The sequence below is a fragment of the Furipterus horrens genome, unplaced genomic scaffold, assembly GCF_987537825.1.
Source record: "Furipterus horrens unplaced genomic scaffold, mFurHor1.1.pri manual_scaffold_7, whole genome shotgun sequence".
Lineage (NCBI taxonomy): Eukaryota > Metazoa > Chordata > Mammalia > Chiroptera > Furipteridae > Furipterus > Furipterus horrens.
In genome coordinates this window covers 36,519,897-36,539,729 of record NW_028327177.1, presented here as the reverse complement: position 1 = coordinate 36,539,729, position 19,833 = coordinate 36,519,897, and the positions used below count along the sequence as shown (strand labels likewise).

Genomic DNA, 19,833 nt, shown 5'->3' with positions numbered 1-19,833 from the left:
GGTAAACTTCCGGCCAAGATGGAGGCCTAGACTGACACACTCCAACCCCCTCCACAGCTAAGAAGAAATACATCTACCGCAAAACCAGAATTAACCAGAAGTTCCAGAAAATAAAGCTACATGGAAGTTCAACGTATGAAGTTATAAACAAGTGGCGCTCCTCCGGACGGGTAGGAGGAGCGAAGCCGGAGCGGAGAGGTCAAGCTGTGCTGGTGGCAGCAGCTGCAGCGACGGAGGCATGACAGTGGTAAGCATAGACATTCATATTTAAAAAGAGGTAAGAAACACCTGGGGAGCATCCCTGGCTGCAGACCAGACCTGTCAGCTCACGACTCCAATGCCAGGGACAGCAGACACCCATTGACTTGGACTGTGAAGGCCGGAGGGGGTGGGGATGGAAGAAGAAGCTCCTGGTCTCTCAGAGGAGAGTAAACGGCAAGAATTCATCTTGGACACCTGCCCCCACAAACAAAATGCCACAGCGTGATAAGAAGGGTCACCCGGTAGTGACGAGTATACGGGGCTCCGCCCCCTATAGCATAGGAGGTATGACAGCCCCGCCCAGGAAGCAAAGGTAAACACAAAACGGTCAGGATGGCACAGATCATGATAGAGATCCCAATCACACAGCTGACCAGACAGTAAATATCTAATCTAATGGATCAGCAGATAGGAAATCTTTCTGAGGCACAGTTCAGACCTTTGGTTATAAGAAAGTTTACAGACCTAACAGCAGATCTTAAACAAGACAGGGAAGGAATGAAGGCTAGTCCTGCTGAAATGAATGAAAACACATATGAAACAAGTGGTGAGGGAAGGAAAACCAGGGATCAAATCAACAAATGGGAACATAGGAAAGGAACAAACAGTCAACCAGTGCAGAAAGAGGAAATGAAAAGTGAGGAAAATGAGGATCAGAAACCTATGTGACAGCTATAAGTGGGCCAACATCTGAATCATAGGGTTGCCAGAAGGTGAAGAAGAACTAGAAATTGAAAAATTATGTGAAAAAGTAATGAAGCAGAACTTCCCTAACTTGGGGAAAAAGAAATAGACTTACAGGTCCAGGAAGCACAGAGAGTTCCAAATAAACTGGACCCAGGAAGAACCACACCAAGACACATTATCATCAAAATGTCAAAAATTAAGGATAAAGACAGAATCTTAAAAGCAGCAAGAGAGAAGAAGAGAATTACATACAAAGGGGTCTCAAGACTATAGCTGATTTCTCAAAGGAGACTCTTCAGGCAAGAAGGGACTGTCAAGAAATATTCAAAGTAATGAAAATCCAAAACCTACAACCACAATTACTCTATCCAGCGAAGCTGTCATTCAGAATAGAAGGGCAGAGAAAGTACTTCCAGGACAAAGTAAAACTGAAGGAGTTCATCAGATCCAAACCACTGTTATATGAGATGTTAACGGGACTTGTTTAGAAGAAGGAGGATCAAAACTATGAACATTAAAATGAAAACTGTATCACAACAACAACAGAAGCTAGGGAATTGAAACAAAGGCAAACTAAGTAGGCAACGAGAGTAGAAAAAGAACTATAGGTATGGCGGACATATTGGGGGGAGGTCAGCTGGGAGAGGGAAGAGAGGAAGGAGAGGGAGATGGTACAGGAATTAAGAAGCATAGTAGGAGGGAGTAGAGTAAACAGGAAGATGTTGAGAAGAACTATATGCACAACCAATGGTCATGGACTAAGGGGGGGACAACTGGAGGGAGGAGGGTCACTGGGTGGAGAGGAACAAAGGGAAAAGAAATTGGGGCAACTGTAACAACATAATCATAAAGCATATTAAAAAATAATTCCTGGTAAAACTGCAACTCCTCATACAAACTTAAATAAATGGAGTTTGCTTATATTTGGTGCTTCTTCTTTGTGGTTTTTTTTTTTTTTCTTCTTCATAATAGTTTAATAATCAAAGCCATTGCTTTAGGAATCAGAGAAGCCTGAGTTCATATCCTAGCTCTACCATTTCCTAGTTGTGTGACTCTAAGAAAGTTATTTGATCCCTCTGAGCTTCTTTTTTCTCATATTTAAAATGAGGAAAAAATTGATTGCTTATTGTATATGGATTTTATAATTCTCTGTAATTCTAAGAGACCAGAACTATTATTAACCCATATTAATGATAAGGAAATTGAGGCACAGGGGTTAAGAAATTTGCCAAGAACCTTATTCAATCCTCACAGTCATTCGACAAGATAGATATTATATTATCAGTATCCTCACCTTGAAGATGTGAAAACCAAGCACGGAAAGGTTAAATAATTTGCTCGTGCTCAACAGCTAGTGTGTGGCAAAGCCGAGGTGAGAATCTCGACCAGCTGCCTTGAGAGCTGCAGAGCAAAAGCAGTACATGTGCAGAGCACTTAGCTGTATGCCTGGAACTCAGATGTACCAAAGTATTAGAAAACAGGGCACTACTGAAGGAAATGGATACATTCTCTGGCACTCTTTTAGTTAGGAAGTGGTGTGAGCACTTAACTGTGCACCTATATGAAATACAAAGTTTAAAATAGCACCATCGTGATATTTAGAAAGAACACAAACTCTGAAATAGATATTCTGGGTTGGATTTGGTTCCACTCCTTGTTAACTGATGACTTTGAACAAATCATTTCACGACTAAGCCTCAGTTTCTTTAATTGCAACATGTGGATAATAATCTAGACAGTAGAGTAAGGTTGTAAGCATTAGATAAAAAAGACATATTAAGTGCCAGTCACCATACCTGAACCAAACAATGCCTAACAAAGGCCCCTCTCTTCACTGCCACTCCCTTTATCTCTCTATTGGCTTCAAAGAAGAAAAAAATCCCACATGCAAGTCTCAAAATCATGCAGAACAAGAAACAGTTTTTATGAGGCAGGCCAGCCACGTACTGATGAGCAGGCTGTGGACCGCACAAGAGCACTCAGCCAAGGGGGCACAGAGGCTGAAATGTAACTCCCACCCTGATTGGAGAAAGGGTCCCATTATTATTCACACAAAGGTAACCGCCACTCAGAAAGTGGCACACCTATGAGACTGTACATCCCAAAGTGTTTATGCTAATTCAGTTTTAGACTATCTTCCTAGAAGCACTTGGAGAAACCAGAGGAATTCCCCAAGGACACTGGGTTTTGGCTTTGCTGATTTATCAACTTCACTGAGGTCAGCCTGCAGTGCTCAAATGACTAGATCCTTACATCAGCGTCCAGCACTCCTAACCAAGTTTTTCTCTGCTGAATACAATTAAGTGAGAAGAAGTACATATATCAGAAGTCATAAATTTAGATAATTCAGATGTTTATTTACATCAAGTTCTAACTAGTTACAATATCAATTATGGGTAACATCCCTGAGGAGACATAGATGCCAGAACATTCATTCATCTTTCAAAGAAGAAAAAGGGAGTGGCTTTGCATGATCTAGAAGAGAAGGGAGTAGAGACAAAAAAAACTCTTTTCAGCATATACTGAGTGCTAGGCACCCTGCTAGGACATATCAGAACCCTTCCTTTATATAATTCTCAAAATCAAGGCTGCAAACATTTGTTTATAATACTTGAATGCTTCAAACTAGAAGTTGAGGATACGGAAAGGAGAAATAGACATTTTATTTTCTGCCCTCTGAAAGTATTTTAATTTTTCAACCATATGTGTTTTACTTCAGTTGTGCTTATAACCAGATGTGATTCACATTATCACCAATTTTACACATGAGGAAACCAACACTCAACAATATTAGGTAATTTTTTGCAAGGTAACTCAGTTAGAAAATGATGGCACTAGTACTTGCCTTTGAAAATAATACAATTTTTGACTGAGAAGTTTGAGGGAAGAGGGGAGAGAAGTTCAAGGAGTTTATTCCTAGGATCTCTGTTTACTCAAAAATGCAGAATAGCAGGTTGTCCAATACAAGAAACAAGACTATAATTTTATTAACCTATGTCACCCCAACAAATTCAATTTTTTTAAAAGAAAAATAAGAGTAGTGTAAGATAAAAAACTTGAAGAAAGGATTCTTTTTTTTAATGGAACAACCATCATGGGGCATATAGGAAAGGAAACTGAGGAGACGCAAGGAAATGGATTGCCCAGCAAAGATGAGGGTGTGCTAAGATTGGAACTCATAAATCTGTAATGGAGCCAATCAGCTCCATTATATAATTTTTGCCCAGTCATGCTGGGGAGTCCAGAAATCAGTTGATTCAGGACTGGCAAGTGAGATGTGGTGTTAAGCTAGAGCTTTAAAAGGCTTGAGGCAACTTGCAGTGTAAAAACAGGTAAGACCTTTAGTCAGCCTGCTTTCCATTCCTTCTGAAGACGCGCTTAAAATAAAAATAAGATTAAAAGAAGTAAACTGGCAAAGAGCAATGGAAAGAGAGACACCAAACTTCATGAAAAGAGTGCCTCGATAGGCATAGGTTTACGTGAAATGATCAGAGGCCACCATGGAGAGGAGCCAGACAGCCCCATAGGACGGACCTCCACAAGGCTCGGAGCTCCAACTCAGCAGATGTAATGAGGGCAAAAGGGAATGTGTAGCTGAGAACAATGGGACTCATTGCAGATCTGAGAAAGAAAAGACCTGGATCTGAGTGCTTCCATTTTCCTCTATTCACCCACCTTCATCCCCAATTAATAACCCAGACATTCACCAGGGAGTACTTCTCTAAAAAATTTGGAAAAAAAAAAAAAAAAGAATTAACTAAGCTTCTATTCTAGATGTGAACAACTCAGAATAAAACTTTCTCAGTCTTGTATTTGGGGGCCCAGGGGTGGGGTACATAACCTGAGAGATGCTAGACTGAGTGTTGTAAACCTATAAAGCTCAAAATCAAATGATAAAATGTGAGGCATAGAAATAAACTTTTTTAAAAGCTAATTATATACACAGAGAGATCTGCAAAGATATTACTCCCTAAAACAATACGAGGATGCTTTCAAAAGAAAAATCTCAGAATACAACAACAAAAAGAAAAGTATCCTCAAAATAAAAAGTTTATGTAAGACATAGAAAACAATATTTGGAAATGTTTCTCATAGCAGAAGACATCAGAAATATGAGAGAAAAAAATTAAACACATAGGCAAACAGACCATACATCTGATTTATAGAGGAACACAGAAAAAATGAAGAGGAGGGACAGAATAGAGCTATAGTAGAAAAAATTTCCGAGGTAAAAAAACACAAAAAGAGTATATATTAAAATGAGAGAGTTCAGAGAGTACCTGGTACAATGAATGAACAAAGTCATTTGCCAAGAAATTGATTCATATATTCATTCTTTCATGCAAAAAACATTGCTTTGGATGATGGGGACAAAACTATTATGGAAAGAGGTATAATACCTGTTCTCAAGAAGTTCATATTTTGGTGACAGAAGACAAGAGCAAAACAAATAATTAAAAAAGATAAGTTCTGATAGTGCTAAGAGCTGTGAGGAAACTAAAAAGGAGTAATGTGATAAGGAATGAGGGAAGAGTCTCCTCGGATTGGGCAGAGAGGAAAAGACCCTGTTGAGGAAGTGACATCAGAAGGGTCTGGCCAAGATGGAATCTGAGGGTAAAGCATTTCTTAGGAGATTTCAGAATGCCTGGAATAAAATTTTTTTTAAATCCTTAAAATATCCAAATAAAATTGGCCCCAGAAAAATGAGAAGTAGGACTGGTATTAAATTCCTTATCAGCAACAATAAATGTTACATTAGAAATAAAGTGACTTCCAGCCAAGATGAAGACCTAGACAGACATGCTGCATCTCCCTCCACAATTAAGAAGGAATACAACTACCTCAAAACTAGAAACAACAGGAAGTTCCAAAAAATCAAGCTGTGTGGAAGTCCAAGAAACAAAGATATAAAGAAGAAACATTCAGCCAGACAGGTAGGAGGGGTGGAGCTGGGGCGGAGAAGACATGGTATGGTGTCGGCAGCAGCAACGGCAGCAGCAGGCCAGCAGAAAGTGCAGTCACACATTTTAAAAAGTCAGGAGGGACACCTGGGCAGCACTCCCAGCACTCCCAGCACCAGACCAGATGGCGAAATTCACAGTCCGAGCATCTGGGAAAATAAAGCCTCATTGCTTCTGAGCAACCCATGAGGGTTAGAGCAGAGGAAGAAACTGCTGGTCTCTCAGCAGAGTCCGCTTGTTTAAAGGGACCTCATGGTCCTAGAACATCTGCAGACCCACCCACTCTGGGAACCACAGCCAGGGCAATAGCTAGAGGGGCACCAGTCCCATACAGAAGTGGGAGAAGTGCCTGGAAAAGGGGCAAGTGCTGGGCAGGTGGCATTGTTCCCTCTTGGACCCCTCCCCCACATACAGTGCCACAACATGGTGAAACTGGTCGCCTTGTATTGACAAATACCTAAGGCTCCGCCCCTTACAATGTACTAGGTGTGACAGCTCTACCTAAGAAACAGAGGCAAACAAACACAGGAGTCTGTCAAGATGAGGAGTAGGAGAATTAAGCAATGAGGAGATGGCCAACCTGACAGATGAAGAGTTCAAAACAGTGGTGATAAAGATGCTCACAGGCTTGACAGATATCCTTAAGTATGGCAAACACATAAGGGAAGAAATGAAGGCTTTGCTAAATGAAACAAAGGAAAATCCACAACAAAACCATGGTGAAGGGAAGGAAACCAGGGTTCAAATCAGTTATTTGGAACATAAGGAAGAAAAAAAGTCAACCAGTACAGAATGAGGAAACAAGAATTGAAAAAATGAGGAGAGGCCAACTGGGACAACTTTAAACGTGCCAACATCCAAATCATAGGGGTGCCAGAAGGAAAAGAGGAAGAGCAAGAAATTGAAAGCTTATGTGAAAACACAATGAAGGAAGACTGCCCAGATTTGGTGAAGGGAATAGACATACAAGTTCAGGAAGCACAGAGAGTCCCAAACAAGCTAGACCCAAAGAAAACCACACCAAGACACATCATCATTAAAATGCCAAAGGTGAAAGATAAAGAGAGAATCTTAAAAGGAGCAAGAGAAAAGAAGACAGTTGCCTACAAAGGGGTGTCTGTAGGACTGACACTGTTTGAGCTGATTCTTCAAAAGAAACTTTGCAGGTAAGAAGGGGTTGGCAAGAAGTATTCAAGGTGATGAAAAGCAAGGACTTACTACCAAGATTACTCTATCCAGCAAAGCTATCATTTAGAATGGAAGGGCAGATAAAGTGCTTCCCAGACAAGGCAAAGTTAAAGGAGTTCATCATCACCAAGACCTTATTATATGAAATGTCAAAGGGACTTACTTAAGAAAAAGAAGATCAAATTTATGAACATTAAAATGACAACAAACTCACATCAACAACTTAATCTAAAAAATAAAAACAAAATCCAGTGAAGCAAACCAGAACAGGAACCGAATCATAGGTATGGGGATCATTTGGAGGGTTATCAGCTGGGAGGGGGAAAGGGGAGAAATGGGGAAATGGTGCAGGGATTAAGAAGCATAATCAGTTGGTACAAAATTATCAGGGGGAAGTTAAAAATAATATAGGAAATGGTAAAGCCAAAGAACTTACATGCATGATCCATGGACATGAACTAAGGGGGTTGGGATCGCTGGAGGGAAGGAGGGTACTGGGCAGAGGGGAACAAATTGAAAAAAATTGAGACTACTGTAACAACATAATCAATAAAATATACTTAAAAAAAGAAGTAAAGCAATGGCTTCAAAGTTCTCAGAAAAACTATTTTTTACCTATAATTCTATACCCACTCAAATTCTCACTTAAATGTGAGAGAAGAATAAAGATACTTGAATCCACTTACAGGCTTAGAAACATTTTCTTGCCATGTACCCTTCTCTAGGATGTTATCTAAGGATTTTTCTCTGGCCACATGAGTTTACAAATAAACAAAAGCTAGTAGATACAATTGAGATCTGTGAAAAGAAGTTCTAAAATATAAATTATACCAAGAAAGCAACAACTGAAGTAAAGGATGGAGAGATCCAGGGAAAGGAAGAAGTCAATAAACAGAAAGTGTTATTGAAAACTTAAAAATAAAGGCCAGAGGAAAGGGAAAGAAGGACAGGCCTTTAGGACTCAAAGATAAACAACACAAGAAAGTTGTGATCCAAATATGATAGAATTTTAAGGAGATTCCCATGTCTGCTCAGTATCATTTCTACTCTTAGCACCTTCCTTCTCTTACGTCTCTATTTTCTGGAGAAAATGAACTAAAGGAATGACACTTAAGAGTACCAGACGTAAAGGAGCCCTTTGTTGAGATACCAGAATGATGATGACAGGGGAATTAGGTAAAAGTATGCAAAATGAACAGGAAGACCTGCCTGCCACTTCCTGCCAGTTCTAGAATGCCAGCAGCTAGGCTTACAACCCCAAACTCACCCAGCACGGCCCCAGCCAACAGACTACAGCCTCCTTCTGTTGAAGAACTGAAGCACTTCAGCAGTAAGACCTAAGATTCTAACACTGAGCACCCCACTGAAAATGCCACCTGTCTCCCCTCTAATTATCCTGCAGTGAGATCCACCAAATGACAAGTCCTGCCCTCAGACACAGAGCACCTACTCAGCTTTTTAAATTTGCATTCTTCAGTACTAACAGAAAGTAAGGATCATCAGAAATTCCAGAGAAGCTTCTAACACAATGGAGACAGCAAAATAAATAGAAAGTAGGCATTTGTACTATATAGAGACAATCCAGGAAAGAAAAAAATATCTAAATAATGTTGGAGAAATAAGAGATGTTCCATCCATGAGGTAAGACGGCTAGGAGCAAGGAACAATAAAAAATCAAGAAAGAACTTTGAGAATTAAAAATACAATAAGAATTCAGCAGAAGACTAGAAAAATAATTAAAATCTTTTCAAAAAGTCCATTCTGTAAAGTAACATGATTTTTCTAAGTACTTTGCTGTACATCTGGAAGTAATACAGAACAATAGTAAACGTAAACTATAATTGAAAAATTAAAAAAAAAAAAAAAACATATAAAAAGCTCACCAAGTGCCCAGAAAAAAAATTTAAAAAACCCCCCAAAGTGAAATAGTAAAATTTGAGAATACCAGGAATAAATGGAATCTCTAAGAAAAGGAAAACTAGGTCATATATACAAGGACTGGGAGGGTCGGGAAAGCCAGGCTCCCCACAACAGCATTAGAAACTAAATAACTCACCTATTACAGGAAACTAATGAATAACACAAACAAATGAGCAAAATTGAACCAGAGGTATGTAAAAAAGAAGTAGACTAACAGTAACAAGGGGGGAGGGGGGAGGAAGAGAAGGGTGTAAGAAGGGGAAGGGTCAAGTAAAAAAAAAAAAATGTATGAATGACCCACGGACATGGGCAACTGAGTGGAGACTGAATGTGGGGGAAGGGAGGGGAAGGGTGCAGGGAAGCAAGAGGGATAAAAAAGTGAGACAACTGTAATGGAAAAACAAACAAAAAAATTTTTTTTAGTGGTTGAAAAATGAAAATATGAAGAACGGAAATGCCAGTTCAGTGAATATTAGGACAAAGATTTTCCTTCACGTTGTATATTTTTCTCCCTATTTGATCCCTCCAGAGTTTGGCATTCTAAACAAGTAAGTAATGACATAAGTTCCTTTGCATAGAACTAATAAGACCAGTTGTTAATAAAGGTTCCTTTTTTTTTTTGACCAAGTCTTTGACTGGAATGTCAAGCCTAAAGGAAACATACTTGGGCTCAGGTTGTTACCAAAAAGCCCTGAGGAACTGGGAATGACTTTCAAAGGTAATAAAAGCCCGTGAGATAAAAGGCCTGGTACCATGGTTGGTTGTGCGGTCCACAGCAAACTTTCCAGGGAAGGAACGAAGGTTGTTTTCCTGAAAGATGGCTAGAAGGGACCTTAAGGCACAATGAAAAACCAGAAGGACTTGGAAAAAACAGGTGTGTACAGGCAAGGATGAATGCCAGATATGTGACTCAGCTTCTGTGCCCTGAAGAACAGACTGAGGATCACCCCAAATATTCCTTGGGTAAGTTCCAGCAAAGCAGAACTAAAGATCATAAGTGATCATTTGCTGCTCTTGTTATGTTTATGCAAACGAACAGGATAAATTAAAAATGGACTTAATGTAGTCCCTTTAAAGAAAAGGAGGGTAACCTTAGGGAGAAAAATCATTATTCAAGGAAAATCACAATGATCAGTAGTAGAGTATAAAATAGGGCAACTACACATCTTAAAAGTTTCTTCTCATTTAAAATATGGTTTCACTTGAAAATTAAACCATGTCTGTGATATCACCAAAAGAGATTCAAGTTGCAGGCAAATAGTATTTCAAGTGCCTTGCAACTGGATGTCTTCCCAATAAGACAGTCTTACAGATTTAGAGACTTGTTTGTGGGTTATGTTACATAAATTAACACGTGTTTTCTGTTTTCAAAGGACATAAGCCTATGATCGAATTACCTGAGTGATTGTCTGTACGCATAAGCCTCACTTAATCCTCTCTGCAGCGCTGCCTCCTGAGACTCAACGGTTTGGCTGAACTAAATGGCTGGGTTGGTGAAGAATGGGGTGGTCTGTGGGCTTCACTTTAAAACTGGTTTCTCTTTTCTGTCCTAATGGCTTGGACAGAAAAGGCCCAGAGGTGTGAGAGGGGGAAAACCTAAACTATTTCCCTCAGCCCAAACTAAGTATAATGGGCCAAGGGGTTTTGGACAGGTGAGATGTGCCTAGCACACCTTCCTCCAAAGAAGCCCTTTTTTTTTTTTTCTTTTCTTTTTTTTTTTCTTTTCCTTTTTTTTTTTCTTTCTCCTAATATGGAACATTGAAAAATTAATCCCTGCCTTTTGTCATCTAGTAGTTATGGATTGAATGATGTCTTTTAACCCTTTTCGCCAAATCTGTTGCCCCCAGAACACAACAAGGATGCCAGCCTGTTAAACCAAGCATGCCGTTGACCAGAGACAGCCAACTGACCTGGAGTCTGCACGATCCTTCCCCATGTGGGAAGGACACCCTCCCCTCCACACCCCCACTCTTATTAGGGTTTTCTAGACCCAAGGGTAGGTAGGACGACGACCATGTCCAGCTTGAAGCAGCTAGAGGAGCTTGAGACCTTCGCCCATTGTCCTTTACAAGATTACAAAGGGTCCTAATATTCGAGGGGGGGGGGATAGTTATTTTTTACGAACCAGGGGTATGGACTTGGGGGGGGGGATTGCTGGGGGAGGGAGATGCTGGGTGGAGGGGAGCAAAGGGGAGAAAATTGGAACTGTTGTAACAATATAATCAATAAAAAACATTAAAAAAATAAAATTAAAAAAAAAAAGAAACTAAATAACAATTGAGCAAAACTTTAAAGTTCTGAATGAAAGTGATTCCTCCAAAATTCTTTACCCAGCCAACAACTAGGCAACCAAATGTTAACAGTTAACAACAACAAAAGCTCTCCCAAGAAAAAGCTACAGCCTTCACAGCCTTCACAGCCTTCCTGTAACAAAATGAGGAAGCTCTGCTCTAACATAACGAGGGAGAAAATTTTTTTAAAAAGAGGCATCTACAGAGTCTCACAAACAAAAGATCAGTATGGAAAGATGTTAATGGGATTCCCAGGGTGACAGCTGGACAGCATTCCCAAGAGCACTGTGTCTAGCAGAGCCAGCAGATGAGGGCACCCATGCAGATGACTCCATGGGGCAGAGGGGGCGAAATGGAGCCTTAGGTCATTGGGCAGGTGAAAAATCATACTAAGATATTTTGAGCTCTTAGAGCACGTGGGGAGCTGAATGCAGATTCAAAGAAAACAAAGGAACTGGAGAGTATTATGCTTTCTGGAATAAGTGATGCAGTGAAAGACAAATACCACATGATCTCACCTATAAGTGGAACCTGATGAACAAAACAAGCAAATGAGCAAAATAGAACCACTGACATAGAAAGAAGGAACAAGCTGACCAGAGGTGAGAGGGGAGGAGAGAGGGGGATAACCAAGGAAAAAATGGGAAGGGTCTAGTCAAGGAACAAGTATCAAGGACCCATGGACATGGACAACAGGGTGGGGATTGACTGTGGGAGTGGGGGCGTGGGCAGGGCAGAGCAATGGGGGAAAAACTGGGACAACTGTAATTGAACAATAATAACATTTTTGAAAATGAAAAAATATATATAACTTTACAAAGGAAAAAAGAAAACAAAGGCAATGAAAATAAGGCAATTATTAATTCTAGGAAAATCAGTGTTGCACAAAAGAGGAAATCTAATCATAATACCTTACCTGTGGCTCAGCAGCTAATAACACTGTCATAATCATAATGTGAAAATATCAACAGAGGAATTGACCACAAGTTGTGAAGGGAAAGCCGAAGTCCTCATTTACCAGGATAGCAAGCCATGAAAAATGTCTCAATTCATATATTATGCCTTACAAATATACAGATAAACACCAGAAGAGACACCTAAAAAAGAATTTTAGCCTGGCTGGTGTGGTTCCGTGGGTTGAGTACTGGCCTGCAAACCAAAGGGTCGCTGGTTCGATTCCCAGTCAGGGCACATCCTGGGTTGCGGACCAGATCCCCAGTTGGGGGCATGCAAGAGGCAACCACACATTAATGTTTCTCTCTCTTTCTCCCTCCCTTCTCTTCTTTCTAAAAATAAATAAAATCTTTAAAAAAAGAATTTTAAAATCATTGCCCCTGGTAAGTAGGGTTATTCAGGAGACTGCTGTTTGTTGTTCTTGCTTTTTAATTCCATTTGTGTTTTCCAATTGTAATAAAAATAATTTGATAGAAATTATTCTTAATTTATTAGTTATTACTAATAACAATAGCTAAAGTTTAGTGAGCACTTACTGTGTGCCAAATATTGGGCTAAGAGCCTTATAGAGGTTGTTACTCATGTAACCCTTGCCTGCAACCCTCTAAGGTCATTACTATTGCTATAGACTGAGTGTTTGGGTCCCTGAAAAATTCACATGTTGAAACCTAACCCTCATTGTGATGTTATTAGGAGGTGGGGCCATTAGTGTATAATTAGGTCATGAGGGTAGAGAGCCCTCATGATTGGAGTTACAGATGGTACCTGATTTATGATGGTTTGACTTAGGATTTTTTTGACTTTGTGATGCTGCAAAAGCAATATGTATAATAAATTACATGAGACAGTCAACACTATATTATAAAGTAAGCTTTGTGTTAAACAGTTTTACCCAACTGCAGTTTAATGTAAGTGTTCTGAGCACATTTAAGGAAGGCTAGGCTAAGCTATAATGTTCAGTAGATTAAATGCATTAAATGCACTTTTGATGTATGATATTTTCAATTTATGATGGGTTTATCTGGATGTAACCCCACTGTAAGTCAAAGAATATCTGTAGTACCCTTATAAAAGGGAACCCAGAGAAATGCCTCACCCCTTCCACCAGGGGAGGACACAGCAAAGGACAGCCACATAGGCCTAGGAAGCAGGAGCCCACAAGATGCCGTCAGCTGGTGCCTTGATCTTGGACTTTCCAGCCTCCAAACTGTGAGAAATAATTTTCTCTTGTTTTTAAGCCACCCAGTCTATGCTACTTCTGTAACAGCAGCCCAAACAGACTAAGATGCTATTATCATCACCCCATTTTATATGACAATACCGAGACCTAGAGTTAAGCAACAGGTCAAGCAAAGTCAAGATTCAAATTCAGATTTGACTCAGTTAAAGGAGCTCTTATTCCATAGTGGTCTATAATTTTTAAAAGTTTTATTTCTTAGGCCATTCTAATAGGCACTGTCAAGAGCCCACACACCTGGTACATACACACATCATCTCCTGGTGGAAAAAGAACTCTTGGGACAAATGGCCGCCTTCTGTCATCTCAATAAGCTCTGATGGGCTGTTTCTTTTTTCTTTCCCCTCTAATATTCTAGATTGGCTAAATGAAATTAAAGCCTTTGTTATTCAAATTTCAGGTGAAGCATTTTATAATATAGAACTCCACTGAGAATCAAAAGGGAACAGAGTATTTGTCGGTACCAAGCACCAAAAACTAGGCACTCAAGTTCTGTCCAGTGAGTAGATCCTAACAAACCCCTGTGCACTCATGATATAAAAGTTAAGGTTTTCAGAGCTCTCAAAGAATAGTTTTCCACCTTCTTTTGGCAAGGCTGTAGAAAACCAGTGCTTACATCCATTGCTGGTTGTGGTACAAATTGGTACAATACTGGGAAGGCAATCTGGCCATATTTATTGCAATCCCATTTTGGGAAATTTATTTTACAAATATGCAGCACACAAGAGAAGTGATATATGCAAGATGTTGTTTATTGCAACATTGTTTTGACAATTGAAGTTTAAAAATAACCCCACTGACCATCAAATAGAGACTGGTTAAATTAGAAAATAAAATTAAATGAAATCTTAAACCGTGGTTAACAGCAGTGATTAAGGACATGGGCCCTGTAAATTTGAGGTTAAGTCCTGAGTAATATGCAGCATAGCCACCCTGGGTCACAAAAGCCTTCTATTAAATTTTTAGGGATTTTGTTAACTGCTTATTTAGGACAGTCGTTATTAAGAATTAAATAATATAAGTTTACAATTTAATAAATGTTATTGAAAACAAAGATATATATCAAATTCATTACCTCCTAATTATTTTATTTTACTACAATTTACTATGGTCTGTACTCTGGATCAGGCTCTGTAAATCTATCACATGTGTGTGATAAAAATATTATATAATGGTGTGTGGCTGGCATCTCCCCCTAACTCAATGTCTGCACATTGGTAGCTTAAAATCAGCCATGGTGGGAATAATCACACCTCAGAAATTGGCAAATGCTACCGATTGGGTTATTTAGTTTGTTTGTTTGTTTTTTGAGAAATAGAGATTTGTTAGATATTTATCAGCACATCACACACACACACATGTGATCTGTACTTAGGTTTTGCCATCTGTAAAATCAGGAGAATAATAGCACCTACCTGATTGGGTTGTTGTGAAGAGTAGTAAGTTGTTATATATAAAGCACTCAGAAGAAATGTTTGGGATGCAGTGGTGTCAACACAAAGGTTAGCTATGTTGCAAAGCATTACTGCTACAGAAGATCTTCAAGCTGTATCTTAACATTTAAAAGAAAAGCTCAGCAAAGTGTCTATAGAATGCTATATTTTGGATATAAAGCAGGGAAAATTGAAAATACATATTCATAGTCTCTTATCTATAAAAGCCCTGGAAGGATGCACAAAGTATGAATTGAGGTCGTCACTTGGTGTGTCTTTGGTTGGAGAAATAGAGTGGAGGATTTGGGGAAGAGCTAGACTCTTGACTATCTACTGCATTGCCCATTTTGTTTCAAAACTACATCAATGTATAATCTATTCAAATACCACGTTTAAAAAAAGAACAGGTTCCTTAACTCAACAAGCATTTCCTCTTCATCTACTATAATCAAAATGCTATGGGAGACATCGTATAAGGATCAAAAGTGACACAGATGGCAGAGAGTCATGGCCTCCATCCTCAGAGTGTGCATGCTCTACTTGGAAAGAGGAAATGCACAGAGATGGGCTTGGAGGGGAGGCCACAAGTCTGCCCCCAGACATAAACACTTACATCATGATCGCGATGACATGGAATGGCTCTTCTGAGATACTTACCCTGTTGTGTAAGGGATGTTTATGCCTCCTAGATTAATACTTTCACATCCAACAATGAACAGGGTTGAAAAACACAGTAAAGACACACCACTGCAGATCATTGCTAGTTTTGCAGATTCTCTTGCACCAAGTTTCAATTTTTTAATAATGTAGCCTCCCAGGACAATACCAACACCGGCACTGGGGACAATAATAACACCTGCAGAGAAGGGAAGGACAGGATTGATTTATTTTATTAATTTATGACTTAATTAATTTATTAAGTATGTATGTTATTATTTATTTTCCAATTACTTTGTTTCCACTTACTAGTACTAAGGTAAAGAATAAAAGTACTGTAACAAAAATTGGCAGTTATAAAAATAGTCAGTGGGGATGAGCATAGGGAATATACTCAATAATATTTTAATAACTATGCATGGTGTTAGGTGGGTAGTAGACTTATCAAGGTAATCACTGCGTAAGTTATAAATGTCCTATTACTACGTTGTGCACCTGAAACTAATATAATATTGTATGTCAACTGTAACTTAAAATTTTTTTAATTATTTTTTAAAAATTATTTTTCAAATACTTCAATTAATAAATCTTCAATGTGTGTGATTTTATAGTATAATTTAGTTTCAACACATACAACCAACAGAGGATTCATTTCCATTATATAAAAAAAACTTTCGTGCCCTGGCTGCTGTGGCTCAATGGATTGAGTGTCGGCCTGCGAACCAAGTGTTGCTGGTTCGATTCCCAGTCAGGGCACATGACTAGGTTGCATGTCACGGTCCCCAGTTGGGGGACCATGAGAGGCAACCACACAGTGATGTTTCTCTTCCTCTCTTTCTCCTTTCCCCCCTCTCTAAAAATAAATAAACAAACAAATAAATTATTAAAAAAAAAAAAACTTTTGCAAAGCAATACAATAAAGGCAAGCCACCCATGGGAAAAGTAAGAAAAAGTTGAATGGGCCCTTCACTAAAGAGGAAATTCAGCTAACCCATAAACACATAAAGGCGCTCAGCCTCATTAGTAAGAGGAAAATACAAATTTAAGCCACAACGAAAAATTACTCTGCACCCATCAGGTTGATAAAAATGTAAAAGTCTGCCAGTACCACAAGCTGGCAGATATACAGAGCAATGGGTACCCTCAGGTGGGATGTAAACTGTGGCCCCCGCTTTGGCATCATGTGGTCAAGGTGAAGATATGCACACCCTGTGACAGGCAGTTCCATTCCTGGGTCTACACCCTGAAGAAACTGACGCACATGGGGGCCAAAAGTGTATGAGATATCTGAAGAAACGTAAGGGCCAAAAGCTGGAAATGAACCAAATGTCCATTGATAGATAAATAACATGGAGCAAATTCATATAATGGAATGCCACATTATAGCAATAAAACTCAGAAACCTAATTACACTTAACTATGTGGATGAATCATACAAACACAATCTGGAATGAAAGAAGCAAAACTCAACAGAACACATGTGTGACTGCATTTGTATAAAGTTCAAGAATAGGTAAAATGAAATGCTATTGTTTAGAAATATGCATACTGGTAGTACAACTATGAAAAAAATCCAGGAAGTAACTACCATAAAAGCCAAGAGAGCAGGGGGATTAGGTGGGATTAGAAAGGGCACAGGGGGCTCCTGGAGTACTGAAAATACTCCATTCCATGACCTGGGTAATAGGTGCACCTGTGTTCACTTCATAATTATTCATTATCTCTAAACTTTGTTTAATATACTTCTCAGTGCATTATATCTCACAGTAAAAAATATTTTTAAATAGCCATAGTGCCTGCCCCAAGAACTTTTTAATCCAAAAGAGAACCAAACAAAAAATTCAGAACATGAAAAAGGAATTATACAATGAGCAGGGAGAACACAGGAAAGGGAACATCTGAGTTTTCCCTGTGAGAAATCATGGAGGGCTTCCCAGAAGTGGCAGTATTTGAGCTGACATTCGACAGATGGGACAGAATCTGTCCAATGCACCAGCACAGAGACAACATCCTACACAAAGGAAACATGTGCAGAGGCATGAGATAGAATTGCGGAGTCAGAGCAGTCCACATAAATTGGGAGTACGGAATGCAAGCTGCCAGGAAGTGGTGGGACATGCGGAAGAGAGATAAGGAAGAGCCAGACCATAATAGATCACAAACAGGAGATCAGGCTGCACCTGTGGGCAACTGAGACACCACTGAAGAATTCTTAGCCAGGATCTGCCCTGAGATGGAAGACGGCTTAGATGTGGTCAAAACCAGAATCAAAGACATGGTCAGCAGGGTAACCACAAAGGTGCAGGAGAGCCACAGTCAGGCTCTACACCGATGGCATGATAACTTAGCGGAGGAGGACAAGGACAGAGATAGGACTATGCACAGCAACCTGGGTGACAGTCAGCTAGAAGTGCCTCACACAGTTGCACCTGGGCCGCGAGCTGAGGAGAAGCTGGGCTGGGGCATTTATAGCCTATAGCACAATTCATGGCACAGACTGAACAAAGAAAAGTGAAGGGCCAGAACCAGAGTCCTGGGGAGCGCCAGTGTTAATGGGGGATCACAAAAAGATGAGCCCACCGAGGAAACTGAAAGTGAGCAGCCACAGGGGGAGAGGTAATCTAGGACAGATAAAAGTTTCAAGGGGGAGAAGCCTGGGCTTTGGAGTCAGAAACACTGGAAGTCAAATCCACACTCCATCTTTTGTAGCCATGGGATCACAAACAAGCATAAACTTCCTCAATACTCTAAACCAGATTTCTGAACTATAATAGAGATGTCTACCTTTCTTGTTAAAATGAGGATTACTCACAATATCTGTAGACAGAGTACCCTGTATACTGTACACAGTATTACTGTAGTTATTACCAGTACAGTTGTGCCACAGAAACCGAGCAAAGAGAGTTTCAAGGAGAAAATGAAGAGTGTCAAGTGCCTCAAAGAAGTCCCGCAGGATAAAGACTGAAATGAAACAACCACGTCACTGGAGATCTTGGCGAGAACAGTTTCCAGAGCACCGTGAAGGCACGGACCAGATCTCAGTGGGTGAGTAGTCAGCCATGAGGATTTGGAAGTTGGAATCCACACTGGCTTTCCAGAACTTTGGCTGGAAGAAGGAGGGCCACGGGCCCATACACAGAGTTGGGGCTTTCAGTGTCCTGTTTGTTTGCTAAGATATGGAGAGGGCTGAAGCCTATGTATATAGAGTACTGGGAAAAATAGGCTAAAAAGGAGTGGGAGGTAGGAAGTAGGGAAGAAGTTCACTTGATATCAATGCAAGATCCTTGTGAGGTCGGCCCAGACGATCAGGTCAGCCCTTGATGGGCAGAGGTCCCTTCCTCTGTGCTGGGGGGAGGGCAGGGGCAGGGAGAGAGAGTTCACTGGGTGGGTGGTAGTTTTCTTGTTTCCTTATTTTCCCATTATTTTGGAAACATAATGTCATACATGTTGCGGCAGAACAGTTGAAAATCATAGGAAAGTAGGAAGAAACAAAAATCCACTGCTTACACATTTCACTCATTTTTTTTTCTGTCTTTTTCCTTTGAGAATTGATAACATGCTGCCAATTTTTTTTATATAGCTTCGGGTGTTTTGTTTTTTTTTTCTGTATAATTAAAAATAAAAGTGATTCTTAGAGGAAAGGGATACTGAGACTTTAAATGTGGCCAAGGCTTGGGATAACCTTCGTGGGAAAGTAAAGAGAGCAGAAATAGGAAATGTGTTACAGGCGTGGCACGTGCGGAGAGCGGCGGGCCCAGATGAGGCGAGGTTCCAGAGGCCTGCAGCTGCGTCCGTGCGCGCGGTCCAAGCGCTCGCAAAATGTGTTTAACAGCCCTCGCAAAGGCGCAGAGACAGAGGGCTGGCTTTATCGAAAGTCAGAGCCCCGCCTGGCAACCAGAGCTTCATTTTGTAATCCTCACTACAGTCCTGATTTTATAAAAATCAACAACAGCCCTTGTACAAATGAGGCAACTGACCGCTCGCAGAAGTGACTTGACCCATAGTGTACACGGGAGGGAGACTAAAAAAAAACTGAGGTCTCCAATTCCTAGCTCTGTACACATCAGCACAGCAGCCTCTTAGAATCAGCAGGTGCTGGGAATCTTCTGGGTAAACTGACCAGAGCTCTGTCTGGGTTCACAGGAGCTGGCATATGAATTGTCTGTCTCAGTACAGAAAGGTACACATACTGTCAACATGATGAAGTAGGCAAAGCTTTACATTTAGAATGAAAATGACACATT

General features: G+C 40.1%; 1 protein-coding gene across 1 annotated transcript in view; it reads right to left on the bottom strand.

The window, feature by feature from the left end:
- The window catches only part of SLCO5A1 (solute carrier organic anion transporter family member 5A1), a 147,270-nt gene that overhangs the window by 14,305 nt on the left and 113,132 nt on the right, over positions 1 to 19,833 (bottom strand). The window contains 1 exon segment of the mRNA XM_090283591.1: positions 15,590 to 15,788. Within this exon segment, the coding sequence (XP_090139717.1) occupies positions 15,590 to 15,788 (199 nt within the window).